General features: G+C 39.5%; 1 protein-coding gene across 3 annotated transcripts in view; it reads right to left on the bottom strand.

The window, feature by feature from the left end:
* The window catches only part of SH3D19 (SH3 domain containing 19), an 83,584-nt gene that overhangs the window by 35,192 nt on the left and 29,151 nt on the right, over window positions 1-19,241 (bottom strand). For 2 of the 3 annotated variants that reach the window (XM_030450033.1, XM_030450032.1), the window contains exons 3-6: window positions 9,137-9,177; window positions 1,988-2,030; window positions 651-798; window positions 227-428 (exon numbers count right to left, since the gene is read on the bottom strand). In XM_030450033.1, the coding sequence (XP_030305893.1) occupies window positions 227-428; window positions 651-798; window positions 1,988-2,030; window positions 9,137-9,177 (434 nt within the window). Of the gene's footprint in view, window positions 1-226; window positions 429-650; window positions 799-1,987; window positions 2,031-2,956; window positions 2,998-9,136; window positions 9,178-19,241 lie in introns of those variants that run through there. The other variant, XM_030450034.1, reaches the window with a different exon arrangement.

Genomic DNA, 19,241 nt, shown 5'->3' with positions numbered 1-19,241 from the left:
TGCCATTATGGCTGAATCAAGCAAAAGTTTCAAGATGTAATTCTAGTCTGATCATGAATGCAATGGTAGCTCTTCAGAAGGTAGGGTTCTTACAGGAATTTATGTGCAGCAATCATGCAAATAAATTTAACTATTATTCATATTAAATGCTACACAGACCAGTAGTAAAGAACATCTGCAGAAGACAGTAAGGTTTTGATCAATGAGAAATCCAAAAAAGCCTCACCTGGATAGCCTGCAGAGTCCCAGTGTGTAGGCACACTCGTTTTTACATTACTTCCTGGCAAATGGCTGATTAATTCCTCTGGAAAGTCAGTTTGTGTTGCAGAAGTAGTGGTATGTCTAGGAGCAGCAGCATTATTGTTATTTGTTGTATTGACTTGCACTTGATTGATTTCTTTTATCACTTGCTCATATGATGGTGGAAGCTACAAAACAGGGATAAATATTAACGTAGATCCAGATGTAATAATTTTTTTAAAACATATAAATTAAAAACCACTAAATTAACATAAGCAGAGAAAAAGAACACTGTCATAGTCTTTTATTCTATGTGATGAAAGTTTAAGCAAGCAAAAACTCTTCCTGTCTAACCTAACATACTTTTTACTTTTGTAACTCAAACACACCCCTTGTAAATTCACACTCACCTCAGTTGGAATATGCTCATTTCTCCTCCACTGAGCATGACACGAAGCAGAAGGGAATCCTAATCCCTGAGGAACAACAGGGCTTGCACCAGGAAACCAAGAGGATGGCCGGAGGGGTTCAGCAGCAACTATTGTAATTTCGGGACGCCTGAAAAGGAAGGGAAAGAGGAATAATTACCTAAAACACTTTAAAATAGTTTTTTTAAGTATAGAAGACCCAGGTTTTCTCAGCATGGGAAATTAAAATAGTTCAGGTCTTTTTGATTTAACCAAAGATGTTTTTCCATGATCTCAAAGTAGCTTACCTGACCTTTCTAACAAGCACTTAGGCTTCCATTCAAACGACCTAATTAAATGCCTAAGCCAAAAAGTAGGTTTATTGGCTTCAGTGAAATAATTTACATGCTGTAAGTACTTAAACACAAGGGTAACTCAATTAGATGGAGGAAGTCTTAGTCTTCACGGGATAATGAGAACTAATCATGTGTTTGCCCTCAGCCTGCTGCAATGTGAAAACAGTGGGATCCTTAAAACTGCTTCTGGCTGGCTACCTAAAAGCTCATCTATCCTCAGACCTCTTGGGAAACCTCCCACTGTGCTAAAGTGGGGCAGAGCAAGCCTCATGAGGCCTTTGGGACAGGGCCTATTTGCTTGCAGCATCTAGTACAACAGGGATTTCTGAGACACTTAAGGACCTGCAGGTCATACCCCTGTTCCATCACTGTAACACCTGCTCTAGAGCAGAACCTGCAGTGATGGCCCACGTTCCCACACCATGGTCCCCAGAGCCTCACACAACATACACACTGAGAAGTGAGTTTTCTGAGTAGATTTCTGCTACAGAAATCTCTGAAAAAAAACAACCTGCAGAAGTGTAACTTCAAAAACTATTGTAAAAAGAATTTTAAAAAGAAAGCTACAGCTCCTTCACACCTAAAATAATGACAGACCCAGGAGCTACCCAGGCTGGTGACCTCTATCCTCACTGCTCTTGAAGAAACTAGAAAGAGGCCTCAAAGCACGTTTAATTTTCACTGTGAAGAGATCATGCAAAACAGTTCTGCAGAGGTTTGATGGCTGGTTGCATTCTTTTTTTTCAGGGCACATACAAAAGTTGATGAGAAACATCCTCGAACTCTTAATATACTTTGTGCTTAAGAATCACAGTATTTTTATTTTATTCCAAGTTTAATTTCTTTTTAAACACACTGAAGACAAAGAATTAAAAACAAACAAAGAAACAAAACCTAGGTGAGAGAAGTATAAAAAGTAATATTGTGACACAATTTAACAAGTTCTGCAGTAATAATATTGCAATATAAATTACAGCATCATACCTTCTATCCCTCTGCTGTTCGCTATGGCTAGAGCTCCGAGAAGCTATTTAAAGAAAAGAAACAAAAGGTTTGAGAGAGTTAAAATATACTGCCAGAGCAATAGGTGAGGGCATAAGCAGAGCCCTTAGCAATCCACCACAAATGAAATGGAGAACATACAGCATCAGATCACAACTTCCAGATTTTAAGAGTGGCCAAGTTTTAAAAAACCAATTATGCTTATTAAATACAAGGATAAGTTTTTTTAAGATTTAGTTTGCAGTTTCATAACCAGTTTAAGTCACTCCACATTCAAGTTACTACCAAGAGAGATGGTCCCATTTCCTTTCTTCCTCACCACACATTCCTGCATTCTACACTGTGGTGACCCTAGAGCTGAAACTTCTCTTTAGTTAAAAGAATCCATGAATAAAACAAAAAGACATGTTAAACATGAGTAACTTTGCTTTTTGAGGGCTCGTTTCTGAGATGTGTTCTTTAATCTTTTTTCTAATATCTCTTTTTGTTTGTTTTAGAGATGGGAAAAGTACTAAGGCACAAAATCTAAGCAGCTATTTCACCATCCTTTATGCAGAAAGAAAAATTTAAATGTTCCCAAACAGAAATTTCCTGAAGACAGTTTCACTCGGGAATTAAAAGTCAGCAACATTATTTCTTTTTCCAAACCACGTGTTTTATGTTACTTTGAATAAGTGAGTCTTACTTCTCTTAATTTCTATATTTTTCCCATATTTATATTCAAATAATTTTTCAGTGGCCACGTTACATTTTAATTTTGCTTTCTTTAGAGAGAAAAGGAAATCATCTGCAGGACAAATTTTTTGCATAGCAAGTGCAATTTAGGAAGTGGTAGAACCCTATTATGCAAAGGCTGACAATCATACTGCTCCTGTGCCACCAGGGTATCATTAGCTGAAACAGGCAAAGCATACTTGATTCAAGAGTTGCATAGTGTTGTGTTGGACATACCTCTTCCACGGGGCATTTTTGATGTGCACTATTCATGAGTGCTAGAGGAAAAAAAGAAGGGGTTACAGAAGAGGAAGAGGAGGTGAAGGAGAACAAACCAAGGCTTCAGAGTGCCAGAAACCATGATCAAATGGGTTAGTCACACAAGGACAGAGCACGTGCCAGTGCTGTGAGAGGACAACTGTAATGTCTCTTCATGACACAGTTTCTCCAAAAACTACAATAGAAACAGATTTTATTTCTAGTCTCATGCTTATTTTAACAATAGCTACTTAGAAGTTTCCCTTGCAATAAAATTAACCACGAAGAATATAACTACATATGGAAATGTCCACTGTACTGCTCAACAAAGAGACACTGCAGGAATGAGGAGAGGGAAGTAAAATCTCTTTGAATGCTTTACTTAGGTTAAAATCGTGGTTTACATGGCCCTGCACTTTTTTCTCTCCAAAAATAATGTGTTACGTTAAGGGTAACCCTTAGAGGTGATGGGTTTATCTCTACTCCCACCTACCAAAGAGAGATGGGCAGGCAGATTGATCTCAGTAAGAGGCAAATCTCAACTTTCTGGGCATGACTGCACATCTCCTAAACCAGTTCTCTAAAAATTGTTTGGCTAAAATAAGTAAGTGAGAATCTCCTACACTTCACTTTCTTCTTCAGAGAACTTAACATAGTATTTGTCTAATACACACATTAAAGAAAAAAACCAAAACAGGCAAAAACTAAAAAAAAACCCCAAACACCAAGCTGACCCAAACCAACCAATTCCAAATATACTTTTGCAAAGAGGATGGATGAAAGTGTTCATGTGGTAAATGCATTCAATCCAGCTGCTTGTGGTATAGCCAAATTACACAGCTAAGGGCATTAGAAATAAAAGCTAATTAATGAGGGAGGTAAAACTGAATTAGTAAGCCTGCCAATTTCTTTCATTCTCTCTTGATTTCTAGATGAATTTTGTGTGCTGTTTTCTCCAGTGAGACTCTAAATGTATGTCTTTTAATAAAGTTATTAAAACAAATCCAAAAAACCAAACGTAAGTCTACAAGACCTTTTTCCTTTCTTAAGATAGGCAAAAAAAAAAAAAAATCCATTGGGTAATCTATATATTCCATCAAGCTCCAAATTCAATGTAAACAACCATACTCATTTGAAGAAAACACATTTAAAATATTTATATTAAAAAATCTTTACTAATAGATAGAAGTGTGTCTCTTCAAAAGGGCCACTATCTAAGCCATCACATATGTTTCCTGAATGTTTTCATTCTGTTTGAATAAAAAATTCTCTCAATATCTTCCATTACAGATTCAAGCTACTTCCAGAGCAGCATTTAATATAAATATCTGGTTTTTTAAGGACCTTAAATTTTTTCTCTCCTTCCATTAACCCTTCCTCTCTTTTTGCTGTCACATTTTTTCTACAACCACACTTTTAGAACACCTTTTGTTTGGGAAACTCTTAAATCCACAGTAGAGGCAGAGGTGAAATCTTCTGCTTCTTGTGCTCTTGCGTATTCCTTGGAGTTCCACAAATGCTCGGGAAGATAAAATACAAACTTTCTAAACAATCCTGGCCTCCAGACTTGCACAGCTTTTACTCCTTAACATTTCAAAGAAATGAATTAAAATTAAAAAGTGCATGAGCACAACCATGAATTTTTAAAATATAGCACACACCTGATTTAAAAACAGAAGAAAAGAATTCGCAGCCATTTTTCTGGCCTTGTAGTCTTTTGATCCTTTATGTCTATTCTTCATTCCCTTTGAGGAATTGCCTTGAAAAATGCGTTATTAATTTTCCCCCAGGATTTTAAATTATGACAGCTTTAAGATTTAAAAAAAACCTTTCGTCCACCAGGGGAGTATTTCAGTGCTGGTTTACATACTGACAGCTGAAGACAGTTGGGTCCTCAGCTTCCATACTAAGAAATTCTCAGGGTGAGAATTGTTGACATTTCCACAAGCATATGCTTAGTGGTATTTAAGCAAAAGGTATGCAAACAGTTAAAGAAGCAGTGGATAAAGAAAAACTCAGTGCATAAAATCCACACTTTTTCATCTTACAATTTTATGGGTCTCAGGGGAGAGAAAAAAATGTCAAATCAACACTTAACATTGTCATTATTTCTTTCCGTTAGAGTCAAGGAGGGACCTAAATGTGCAGTGGTAAAGGGTACTCAGATTGTGCTGTACACTTACATTTAGAATGTTTTTCCACTGCTGTTTCTTATTTGGGTACTATTTTTCAAGAACATTTAATATTTAGTTTGCATTTGAAAGGCCTACAGATTACAAGGCAGGCGCATTTTAAGCTATGAGATCAAGGTGCCTGTGTAAGTACAGCTACCTTTACACCACACATCCATAAACTGCCATGCTACAGACAGGCTGGTGGCAATGTAAGGCTGACATGTACTTTTTGAGTCTTGGGAAGAGAGCTGGGCTAGAATTTACAGTCTTTCAGGCAATCTTTCAAGGCAATACAGAGGCAACATCAAAGTTCATTCAGGGATCTGCTCAGAGATATCACCCTGCTGTGAGCACTGCGTGCTTCCACAATATAAACACTGTAGAATAATATTTGTATGTTGCCATTAGCAAATATGAGTGAAATACTGAACAGGTTTGTCATTATGCACTGTTTTGAAAGCAAGTTTCATTTTGCATTAAATATTAGAAGAACAACAGCCTCAAATAGCCCGAGTCTTGTGGGAAATCAAGCTCCAGATTTTTGTGATTATTTTTATCTATCATCCCTTCCAGCAGCTCTGAGTAAACATGATTCTGCCAATTAAATATTTCAATTAACTCTTATTAACTATTATTAATAGGTTTTCAAATAATAATATTATTATTTTCTACAACAAGGACTTATGCTAATATTTAAGAACACAGCTTCTTTCAATGCTTTTCCAACACCACAGACATTCCTATCATCAGCCCCATTAAATATGCAGACTATTAAACTGAGAAGTAATTATATAGCTGCCTAGAAATAAAGGCTATTCATTATAATATCTCAAGCAGAGCCTCAAGAATGGACAAAGCTCCCTCACCTACAAAGTAATACACCTGAAGAGCTGACACCATGTCCCAGGCAAGAGCCCAGGCTTAGTGTCTTTGCTACACTTCAGATGTTACATTGCTGCAGACAGGAACACCAAAATGAGTTCCTCAGGGAAAACTACAATGATCAGGTAATCCTCAAGCCAAAACCTGAAGAAGGTCTGATTTCATCCAAGATCTGATCAGATTATTTCTTCACAAATTCAAACTAACTGGAAATTTTCATGCATCTCTGAAGTAAGAGGATTGAAGCTATTCTCCTGAACTATTTCTTGGCACAAGGGGGAGGTCTTGCTCCTTTGCTTCTAGTTGTTTCCTCGGGGAAATGTTAGGCTGTCTAACATGAGACCTGGGCTGATTTAATGCTTGAATGTAGCTAAAATAGATGCTGACACCCAATGCCCTGTCCAAACATGGACTTTGGTCCCCTCTTGAACAAACATTAGCACTCATATGACCCTGAAGTGAGTTCAGTGTTAAATAAAAGAATAAGCACTTTCTGTACAGTTTCTGTAAAGTTTCTGTTCATTTTATATCCCTGAACCTGTTCACCTTGGGCTCATAGCATCAGCAGAACAGGGAGAGAAACATGCTGCATCCATGCTGCAGTCTCCCTTTCCTACCTCTGCTTCCCAGCTCCAGCTCTTCTTCAAGAAACTTCAGTGAGGGAACTGATAAAAAATAACCTGGAGGGGGTGACAGGGATTCCTCTGCCCACTCCCAGTGAAGTCAAATACCCTCTTCACAGCCCACCAAACTGCTTGGCACCATAGAGGCTGGCATTGCTGCTGAATAAAATCTGCATAACTACATCCTTAAAACAAGTCTGCAGTTTCACTCAGATTTTCTGATAATGATTTATGAAGGCACTTCACTCCTTCCCACACCTTTCCTTGAGCTGTATGTTCCTGCCTCTGCATCACTCCCTGCATTATGCCAGCCCAAATGTTTGTGCAGATGGGAAGAGAATGAGGTCATGGAATCGATCTGGTTCGGGAAAAGTGGGAGCCAAAAGAACCTAGGAAGCCCCCAAGCAATACAAAACAAAAATGGAAAACAAACAAAACCCACAGCCAAAAATGGCTTGAAAACTGCCAAGTGGAAAGCCACAGCCTCAGAGTGCACACATGCTGTTACACATTCTTCATTCAGCCACATATTTGCTTAGGACAGAACGAGAATGGAACAAATTTAAAGGTTCTTTCCAACATTTTAGGGCAGTGGATTTGCTTCTGTAGCCCTGCTCCTTAACATCAACCTATTCTGGAAGATTGGAGAAGTCTGTGAAGACACTGTTCCCCTTTGTTTCACCACTGCAGCACTTGACTTCCCTCTTTTTACTTTCTTTGACATTCTCGTGGATGTTGCCATCTCTGCTGTCAATAAAAGTAGTTTCACTGATTTCAGTGGGAGCTGCATTTAGTGGAGTGTCCTGGCCTGAGAGCATCACTAAAAATCCAGAGGTAACTTTTGAAGAGTTGAGATTAAAAAATCACTCCCCAGAACATCTCAGGTTAACATACTTGCTTTCTTCAAGCAACCTGGGCTCACTGTCTTCTATTGTATTGAGCTGGCAAACAACTGAAATAAAATAATACTGTCTTTCTATCCAGTAGTGTAGTCAGGGTGGCTGAAAGGAAAATAAACCCTCTTCCTCACTGGCCACAGGACTTAGAGATACAGTCATATAAAACATTGTCCACAGGATTGGAAGTCGATAACCTGCACAAACCTATCTCGTTTCTTGAAAATTAGAGATAAAGAGCTGTGATTAAGAAATAAAGATTGATTTCTAACTCTGTTAGGGGTAATACACTTTTCCAGAGAGTGCCATGTCTTTTCCAGATTGATAGCAAGGGGAGTTGGGAATTATTCAGGGTCCATTTTTAAATTCAGGTCTATCCACTGGTATTCCTACTGGCACAGAAAGAACCATGGTGTCAGATAATGCTGTGAAACATGCATGGAGATTTGTTTCTTGCTTCCCATCTGAATAATTCACATGGTACTTAGACTTCATAATAATTATTTACACATTATCATGTATAATGTGATAACACATGAGCCAGGGCTTCTTGGCAATATTAATTTTTTTTTTCTTTAATTATGCCTCAGAACAAATTATCACTTGCTACTATATTTTCAAAAGCATAGATATCAATTCCTTAATGATCTTTAAGATGGTTTCTCAGTTAGACAAGATACAGGGGCTAAGGCAGCCTGAATCAACTTCTGACTCCACAACAAAAGGCCCTCTGCAATCTGGTGCTGTTTTCCAGTTTCCTACCATGGCAGCAACAGCACAGGTAAAGTGCTCCATTTTAGCTACAGCATCGTGTAGAGCTGCTCAGAACAAAGCTTTCATGATCCTCTTTGACTACCTCCAACCTAATCTTCACTAATGAGCCCCTGCCTAATAGATCCAGAAGAAACAGATCAGTAACACATATTCCCATAGCAGAAGCCTAGGAGCTGTTTCATAAATACGAATTTGAAACCAAAGACAGAAAGGAAATAAAAATGAAAAGTAGAAGAAAGAAACAGCATAAAGTACTTTGGAAGATGCAGCCAAAGAAATACAGATGCTGCATGGAAATACCATGAGCAGGTTAGGAAAAGAAGGTGTTAAAATGATAAAATCAGACCAGAAGAGTTTGAACTTTCATTCAAGACTTATAAACAATTTTTTGCATTTCAAAATGAACCTAGTGCATGAGTCCAAACCTGTCCCCAGTACAACCAATGAGTAGTTGCTGCAGATTTCTCCTAAAATAGAATGATATTCTGTTTTGTCAAGTGAACTAAAAATTTGGCATGTGTAACCCAAGTGCTTCGGAGATAGATCCCATCTGTGGACAAATGCATTAGTGCATAAATAAGAAAATGTTAGTAACTGGCAAGAAGGAGCAGCCCATCAGCAAGGCAAAAAAATGGTGTAACACGAAGCAAAAAAAAGAAACAGAGAAAGAGGCAGAAATTATGACCCCCCCCCCCCAGAAGTCTGCTAGCTACTTTGTTTTCACATATAAAGTTAACCAGTTACTAAAAACAAAGATGTAACAATGTTGCAACATTATATCTCTCAAAAAATTAGGAAAAGTTGACTTACATCTCTTGATTGCTGCTCTTATGGATGACAAGGGTCCTTGGCTTAATGAAGAAAGAAAATATTATCACAATGTGGTTCATGTCTCATAAAGAAAACAACTAAGTAACATTATGCAGAAATTGCCCACATATTGTAAAGGGTTTAACCAAGTGCCTTTTTCCCCTTTGCTGTTATCTTAGAGAAATTTGTCCAAAACTCCTGGACATAACAACCATAGCCAACCCCTTCTAATAAAAAAGGTTATAGTTTAGCTTCAAGACACTGCAAAGACAGAAAGCAAATTCTTAAAACCATTTTTTCCTCTGGATTCTGTGCTGAAGTTCACATTCTGTCTCATTTGACGACAAAACTTGGAGAAGAGCCCGTGTGGGTGTGCATATTCTCAGACTATAAGCATTTAATGACTTAACATTTTTGTAAATAAATAAAAATTACACAGCCAAGTAAAAACCTACAAACTCTTTGCTTAAGACTTTAAACAATTACTTAATCAGTTATCTCCTCTTTCATTAAGATTGCATTTTTCAGTAATAACTTGGGTGGAGTCAGACGAGGAGACAACATGACCAAAAACTTGTTGACACACAAGGACAGAAAAATGCTTCTTTTTGCCAAATGATCTCTTTTCTTGGTAAGACTAAGGATTCTAATGCCTCTCTTCTGAAGGTCTTACTTAACAGATACAGCAGCCCTTACTATTTCTACAGGTAAAAATCAAAACTAACTTGGGATTATAATTTTCAAGAACTGTTGCTAACTTGAATAACCAGCGGTTGTGCGAAACTACAGGGGAGATTAAAAAATAAAACAACACACAACTACTTCAGAGAAGGACTTTATTTGCTCTTTTTTCTTATTTTTTAAAACAAGCTAAAGAATACTTGTTTGTGAGAAGCTTCTGGAAATGCTGAATAGTTACTTGTCTGGTTGGTTTTTTTAAAGGTTGAAAAGCAACAGACTTAAATAAATACAATATCTTAATTACAAGAGAAAGGATTATGAATCAAGCCTTCCTGGAAACTTTGTGCCACAGCCTTCCTCTGCAGCATAAGAGCAGGGATGGCAGTGGCTCCACATGTTCTGCCACTGCAGTTGCTGATGGCTGCAGCTGCTCCAGTGGGATGAAGAACAGGGGGATGTGGAGGAGAGAAGGAAGAGACAGTCAAAAAGGATGCAGATGGAAAATGTCCTTCTTCTACAGTCATTCTGAAAACCAATTAAGACTGGGAATGAGTGATGCTCTGACTGAACTGTTTTCTGAAGCAGTTTGGCCAGGCTAGGATAAACAATGCCTATTTGTCTGGTTTCAGAAACAGTTCGTATGTGGCTTGGCCCCTATCCACAGAGCTAGCAAAGTTGTGCTAGAAAACAGTTCTATCAGTCATATTTCACTGTGCCTTCTCAGCAGAAAAGAATTCTGGTTTTCCTTCAAAAGGCCCCATCAAAATACAGTCTTATCTTCAAGAAACACTTCAGTTGTTTCTCCCTCACAGGTGTACCCCAGACTCCTTTTAACTCATCTCTTTCTTTTGGATATACATTTTGGAAGTTTTATTCTTGTGCTTTCTTACTGTAAATAATTACTGTCTTTAAGGTTTTATTTTAATCATAATTAGTATCAGACAGGAAGGAGACCAAAGTCTGGAAATCTTTTGGAGAAGCAAAAACTTTCTATACTCAGAATTCAAGATTTACTAAAGTTTTATACAGGAAGTTAGGAAGTCTAGAAAGTATTCATATTAAAGTGTCAGTAAGAGCTAAAAGGAACAAGTTAAATTCTTTCTTTCTTTGGCAAGGGCACTTTGACCCATTGCAATTTGCCTCAGAATCTGAGAAGCACTTTTAGATATGAGCGGGTATTTTTTGGCTAGAAATCACAGGATCATAATGTAGGCAAAAGTTCAAGTTTTCCATGCAGCATGAAAACCATAAGAGTATAGAACATTATTTTAAAATCAAAATGCAAAGAACAAAGAAGCAAAACCTTTCACATGGCCAATCTAGTAAAGTTGAAGTATGGATATATCAAGAGCGAGGCAGTTCAAGTATGCAACTATCTGTGTCATTTATAACCCCAGAGGACATGGTTCTGTTAGAAAATTTATGAGCTCACAGACAAAACAAGCTGTTAGCAGATAGTTTTTCTTTTTCACTTTCCATTAACAGGTCACTCATCACCAACCTTTTGGCAAAGCACTACATTACCTATCCCCAAAAGACTTTGAATCACATTTAGCATGTAACTACTTAAGCCCTTTGAAAATACGGAAATTGAAATTTATTTTTATTTTATTTTGCTATGATGCGCTGTAAAAGAACTGCAAATTTCATAACTTTGTTTCACACTAAAGCCCAGTACTTTAAATAAAATGCTGGTTTGAGGGCAGACTGTGATTTTGCCCATAACTTATGCTGAGCTAATCCCTCCCTTTTCCAAGACCACAACAATTTCTGGTCTCTTGTCCTGCCTTGCAAAGAGAGAAGTGATAAGGTTACTTATCTCCTTCTCTGCTCCACAGTTAATGACGAATTTTGTCTCAAACAATCAACATAACAAAAATTTAATTCTCCAATTTGATGAGGTAGGAGCTGCAGCAATCTCTCTGCTGTATGGAGTCCCTGCCTCTATTCCACCTCCTCCTCTCTGTAAGGCCCAGCAATGAGGCAGAGCACACACGAAATCCCCACAAACGTCAAGCAAAAATGGAGAGGGAAGATGTTTAATCCATGTGGGACCTCTGAGCCTGTTCCCCCGTCCTCCCCCCCAACACCTATATTAGAACACTTGAGGGGACAGCATGCTGGCAACCAGTCCCTGGGATTTAGGGACAGCCACTCTTGTGTCACCCTGCAATGTATATAAGCAAAAGTCCAAACTGATATTGATGGAAAAAACACAGAGGAGAGAGCAGGAAGGAGGACCTTTCACAGCATTCAAGGCTCTGATAAATATTAGCTCCAACACCACCCCAGTCATACCTACTAAGGAATAAGTAAGGATGGAAAATATCTCATCCATCCCCCACATGATGTACCATGCAGGAGTGGATCACTGGAGCAACCCTTCTGACATCTGCAGGTTTGTCCTAGACCTTGCTTACTGTTAATTTATAGCACAAACTTGGCTTCATTTCCAGCAAAGGCAGCAGCTTTGTTTAGTTTCACCTGCCAGCCCTGCAACAGTGGGAACTAACCCACCTCTGTCAAGCACTGGGGGCACCCAAACAAATCCACTCAAATAGCTGTAGAGGGTTCTGTAAGCTTCTGTACCTGCTGAATTAAAAGCAGTTGGGTACTTTAAGTCAGCATTAATACAAAAGGAGTCCCATGGGTCACCATCTCTGAAAGATAAAGAACCTGGAGTGGTATGTTTGAAGATGTTAAGCATCTACTCACTCTCCCTGGCAGGCTTTATTCTGGGTTTCAAGGACAGGTTTTCTAAATATAAACACTTGAGAAAAATGTTTCAAAAGCTTATTTTAGGTCTGTGTATTGGAGAAATAAAATTGCTACAAACTACTCTGGACAAAGAGCCCTAAACTGTTTAGCAGACTATAGGCACTTATTGCATACAAACCATGGTCACTCCCTCATTAGGGGCTCTGCTCTGAGGCTTCTCCCTGCACTGAGCTGTGTCTCTCTTCAAACACAGCTTCAGTGTAGCTAATGCAGTTCTCAGAGCCCACTCCTGTGAGGTGACTCCTGACCCAGCAGAGCCACCATGTGAGTGTCCCAGAGGAGGGAAGGTGCTGTCCAGGTGGAAGAAAACTCAAATCACACAGGAACAAAGTGAGCAGGTAGGGATTTGTGTGTGCCCAGAGCACCATGGCACTTAATACACATGTTACCTGACCAAAGAGCCCCGGAGGTTCTGGGCTACCTTTCCACCCACATCTTTTAGCTGTCTCAGGATCAGCAGTGGTTTCAGCCCAGCTGAGGGCACCCCACATGATGTTCCCACCAGCTGGTTGATGGCAAGCCAGCTCTGCTCCTAAGCACAAACAAGCAGAGGAGTGCTGGGCTTTACCTGTCTCTGGAGAGCAGGGGCAGTGCTAGTTTGGGACTGCTCCCTCCTGCCTCTGAACATGCCCATAGCCTTTTAGAGATGTCTCCTCACACTAGCTACAGTCTAGCTAGTACATGCCCTACAGGTATGCTAGTGGTACTTAGTGGTACCTGTTTGGGATACAAAAGCCATCCCAAGCCTATCTCAGCATCTCTCATTCATTCACTCACCTCCACCAGTCTTCTATCGTGCAGCTTGTGTGGGGTTCTCAGCAGGAATCAGGGGACCCTCCACAACACATGCTCTCTGGGACCTTTTGTTTCTTTATTTAAACTGACATAACAATGAATGTTCTACAGGAAAACTGACTGCTCTTCAGAATACATCAATCTAGACAATACACAGAAGTCTGATAAGGAAAAAACCCAAAAAAGAATGACCTCTTACTCTAAAAAATTAATATATAAAAGGATGTGCTGTGCAGTCCCAAAAATTATCCTTCCCATCATGTTACACAAAGCATTCCTTAAGGTATCTTCCCTCAGGTTCACACACCTTTGTAAAAGATTTTTAAAATATTTTTAATTGTCATGATTATTGACCTTGTCTTACACACACACAAACACAGAGTAAAAAAATGTTAGGAGGTTGTACTTTTTTTCATGTCTTATGACTTGGAATGTGGGCCAAGAATTTTTAAATAGCTGATGTTGAAACTACTGTGAGGCAAAATGCTAGTTCAGTAAAAGGTATATACATTCCTCTCACTTACTTTAGAAAACATGCCATCTTTATTATAGCCTGTGTACTACATTGTAACATTTTTAGAACTTACTGAAAAATCATTAATATTACTTAGAAGACATTATTCCAAAGCCAAAATGCTTAGAATGCCATCTAGATTATTTCATTACAGACTAAGTCACACCAAATTGTTAGTAATTTTATAGTTAAATTAAGGGTGGTGCAAAAGATCATAATTACCACCATCCTTGTCATAGGCCATGGACAGGCCTATGAGTTTGATCACAACAGTTCCCTAAGTTAGCATAGAAGACTCAGCTACTCCATCTTCATGATGTGGATGCAGTAGACAGAACTGTATTAATCCTGTGGACCAAGTGAATCTACACTGAAAACATATGAACCCTGTGATCAGCCTCTTCAATGCCTCAACTAGAGAGGACTCCCAGTCCTCCAAATGATACCCAGAAATCAGATTCCAGGACGTGTGAACTCCAGGTGCAGTTTCCCCATCAGTCTGAGAAGCAAAGACCACACAGCCAGTTGTCCCACCTTCCCCATGCTCACCATTTCCACCACCTCTGTGGTGTTGCTGCTGATGTGGTCATAGACCTGCCTGACCAGCCACATGATTTTCCTAACCACAAGCAACCCCATCTCAAGCATCTGGATTGCTTTTCAGCCAGAGAGGCTGAGTGCTGCAGGTGGATGCAGAACCACAGGAGCACCCGGGTGACAATGGAGAAGCAGTGGACAACTGGGGAGGGCAGTGGCTGTCTGGAAGCAGCTCAGACCCTTCCCACAGAAACAAACCATAAATCTGTGACCCTGCAGCTAACCTGACATGAAATCACCAAGCAGTGACGATGCCTCGGCCAGCTATTCTTCTCACCCTTCAGTATCAGGTGTGTTTTGGTTTTCTTCTCCTGTTAGTGCTGCTCATCCAGACTGGCTTGCTGAGAGATCAGAGAAGCACCAGAAAAAAACCAAACAGGTGGCAGCAGCCTGGCAGCACAGTGGTCTCTCTGTTGAAATGAAGACACTCTGATCTTCTCTGCTATTTTGGGCATTGTCATGGCCCTACAGGTACAGAAAGCTAATAAAGATCCAGTCACCAAAAAAAAAATCACTTGCTCAATAGTACTGATCTGGCCGTCTAGGCAATTAGGCTCACCCTGGTACAACTTTGCTTCTTTCTGGAGTCTAGCCCCAAATGCAAGCAATCCTGATCCAGTAATTAAGTCTGGTGACAATTCAGCCCTCATCACTATGCTAAGGATGTCTATTTCTGCATCACTTAATGAATGCTGCAACTGTGATATCCCACTGTCTGAACAAGTGAGGAGATAGTTAAGAAGCAGCTAAAATCCAGCTGCTCAGCTAATTAAAACAGCTCATGTTGATCAGCATAGGGAAATCCTTTCAGGAATTGCTCTCTAGCTGTTTCTTCATCCACATATTACATATTCATGTGCTTGTCACTGTCATACTTGGGGATCATATTTTAGCAAATGAACCTTCAATTTTAAGGCAGAACACAGGCACAAAGTCAAAGCAGATCATGGCAGCAGATTGTAACATTTTACACTCCCATTCCCACAGCAAACTGTAAGTCATGGGGTTACAGACTCATTAAAGTCCATCTTAGATCTGAAGCTGAAACATCTCCCAATTTTTTGGTGATTCTGAGTCACCCACCATTGATGATAACTTAACCTTGGTAGTAAGTATTTCTAGTAGTAGAAAGCACCTACAATTTAATAATAGCATAACAGCATTATAGCACTGTAAATGCAGATGCAAGCATCACTGAACTGTCATATTAATAGAATATTTGGGTGCAGACAGCAATATATTTAGACACAAAAGTATGGGGTAAAAAAAACGATGGGGAGAACCAGCTCTTTCAGATAAAACATCTCATCTGTAAACTGCAGCTTCTTCTGATGGAAATTCTTTACTAGTAAAGTCTACACAGTTTCTGCATTTGCAGATGGGAAAAGATGGCAGTGCCTGACTTCTACAGTTAAACAATATGAAACAAAGCTTGTTTCTGAAAAATGGTTCCTTGGTTCAATTATTTGCAGTTGCACTTCAGTCGGTAAATCAAATCCCTTTCCAGCCACTGACAGGACATTCTGCTTGCTTCATAAATCTCTGTACATCAAATACAATCTGGTGGCTGAATGAGCTCCAGAACCCTAGTAATTGACATCACAAATAAATAAGACCTGGCTTAATCATGAAGAATGAGCAGGATGACAAAGGCATAAAGGAAACCTGTTGATCTGGATCCACAGAATTGAGAATAAATTTACAGGACTATAACTGTTATAAAGTATGTATACTACATTTTCTTCAAATAGTCTGCATACTTCATAGGACATACCAGTATAATGTTAGGGTTATCTTTAAAGTTTTGTAAAAGGGGAGAGTGGTATGTGAATGTCCTCATATGACATTACTAATGTCCTCAGAAACATTACTAATGATTACTAACAAAACAAGCAACACTTTGCTGTACAACAATATCTTCAATCCTTACTAAACCAGTTTCCTCCAGATGAACTAAGAGAATAGGAGGGGCAGGTAGTCAAAAGATGTCTTTTGACAACACAGAGGCCGAGAAACTTAGGGATTTATACACAACAGAGTGTGGGCCCAGAGAGGAACAAGCAGGAACAAAAGGGTGTTGACCACAGGGGCAAGAACTCTGCAGGACCCAGAAAAATGCATGAGCTGGGGCTGAGGCATCTGTAGGAGAATGCTCAAGTGTTTGCAAGCACACAGACTTCAAAACATCAGAGCAGTAACCAAACTGAGGGAACAAGAGATAGGTGTTTCTTGTTTTGCCTGAATCAGTTTCTTTCCTGGGGATAAGTAACGGGTAAAATACAGGCATATTTGCTCCAACTGCTGCGTGTCCTTTGAGGAGGAAACTACCTCATATATGAAGGAGTTCTGGGGAATCCTGAGGCATCTTAAGGTCAGACTCACAACTGAGTCTTACTTCCAAAGGACAGTACCAAACTGTTTCTGCATTCAGCAGTTAATGTACCTGGATCCTGTGTAGCCAGAGGTTAACAGCACACAGTTCCAGCTCTGTAATATGAAATTCAGCTGTTTGAAAGCTGACAAAATGTAAAGTTCAACCTCAGCCACAGCAGTGAGACTACAACAAGCGTTCAATGCTGGTGTCACCTCAGTGCCAAAAAAAAATCACCTGGGCACCTTGGAGAGCTTCCAATTAATGGCAACAGCCAATTCTGAGCTCTTTCACAGGTTCCATCCTGTATGATTTCTGTGCTCCTTTAGCCTTTTAGCCTAATTCAACTTTCTCATATCATTTAAAAAAGCAGTGTGAAATGTGCTGAAGTTTAAGCTTAATCTGATTGAGGAAAAAAAGGAGTTTCCTTTTTTTTTTTTTTTAAATTATAGATGTATGTTGAGAGAAAAAATATTTGCTGTGAAGGGACGGTCAATAAAATAGATGTATTAATACATATGCATCAAATGCAGTGAAGTCTTGACTCAGCACTCAAATATAAAACAAAAAACCTTCTATAAATGTGAACCAGCAGCCAAAAAATGTGTGTAGGAATATTAGGTCACCTGTATAAAGACATAGTGGCTTCAAATTGGTAATTTATATTTATAAATAAAATAAATCATTTAAAGAGAAGCAGAAACACTAATTTTCAGCCCTCCTATGTTAAAGCTTTACAAAAGTAAAATTATCTTAATGCGTGACCACATCTTGTTCCAATGGACTGCTGACTCACCCAGTTACACCCTACAGTACATGAGGTCCATGAACTTGTATTAGTGGCCCTTATAGAATGCACAGTGCACGGAAATTGTAAAATAAAATCTCATACCCACACCCTTAACCAGACCTGTCTTTCCAGAAAGTGACCTGCATGCAGCTCAGTCAGAGAAATGGCATGTTTGGCTATACATTCTTCCCTTGCCCTCCAAAAACTCTGAAACACTCCCTTTTCTTCTGTACCACAGATACTGACAGAGCTTTTGGCTACAAAATGCAGAAAATGATTCCTCAGAAACTTGCACTACATAACAACAAACCTTATGTTCATACTCTTGTAGGTCCATAACATTTACCTCAAAGTTAAGTACGACCTTGAACTGCAGTCCTTTTTATTCCTCCAAGAAGCCTGAGCAAATCTGAGAGTAAGGTCAACCATTCCCAAAAGATATTCATCATAGATTATTTTTCAAGTCTTGTAATTCTGATTCTACAAGGGAGTAGGGAAGGTATAGGTTATAGATAAAAGTAATATCTTTGGTACATCCAAGTTGCAGAAAACCAGCCAAGCTTTAAGATACCCAAATCCTTTTCCAAAGGTGAAACAGAAGCATCAGCCATCAGAGCCAAACAGATTTTTAACATCAAACCTACACCTACAAAACCTGAATCTATCCCAAAGACACTGCAAAAGCCTGACAGGCAGGCACAGCATATAGTAAAAGCACAAAAAATACCTCAACCACCAAGAAAAGGCCTTTGACTGCTGGGGACACTTCTCCAGTGAAAGAACAGGGACATGATTCAAGACAGCCAGGATGGTTTCATCAAGGGCAAGAGCTGCCTGAACAGCCCAGTGGCCTTCTGTGATAGAGTGACTACATCAGTCTACAAGGGAAAAGCTATGGATGTTATTTGTTTGGACTTTGAATGGTCCCCCACAATATCCTTCTCTGCAAATTGGAGAAAGATGGATTTGCTGGGTGAACTGTTCAGTGTATGAGGAATTGTTTGGATCATCATATCCAGAAGGCAGTGGTCAATGACTCAGTGTCCAGATGGAGATCACACACAAGTGGTGTCCTTCAGGAGTCTATACTGGGATCAGTACTGTTTAATATCTTCATCAATGTCATACTGGGATTGAGTGCATCTTCATCAAGTTTGCAAGTGACACCAAGCTGTGTGATGAGGTTGATATGCCCAAGAGAGATGGGATGCCATCCAGAGAGATCTGGACAAACTCAAGAAGTGGTCCCATGTGAAATTCATGAGATTCAACAAGGCCAAGTGCAAGCAGGTCCTTCACCTGGGTCAGGGCAATCATCAGTATCAATAAAGGCTGAGGGATGGAGGGACTGACAGCAGCCCTGTGGAAAATGACTTGCAGGTACTGATAGATGGTAGATAAAGTGCTGGACATGAGCTGGCACTGTGTGCTTGCAGCACTGTGTCCTGGTCTGCAACAAAAGAAGTGTAGCCAGCAGGTTGAGTAAATGGTTCTCCCACTCTGCTCTGCTCCTCTGAGACCCCACCTGGGGGGCTCTAGAGCCCTCATCACAGCAAAGACACAGAGCTCTTGGAGCAAA

Source organism: Calypte anna, chromosome 4A (assembly GCF_003957555.1).
Source record: "Calypte anna isolate BGI_N300 chromosome 4A, bCalAnn1_v1.p, whole genome shotgun sequence".
Classification (NCBI taxonomy): Eukaryota; Metazoa; Chordata; class Aves; order Apodiformes; family Trochilidae; genus Calypte; species Calypte anna.
This window is presented reverse-complemented; position numbering and strand designations above follow the sequence as displayed.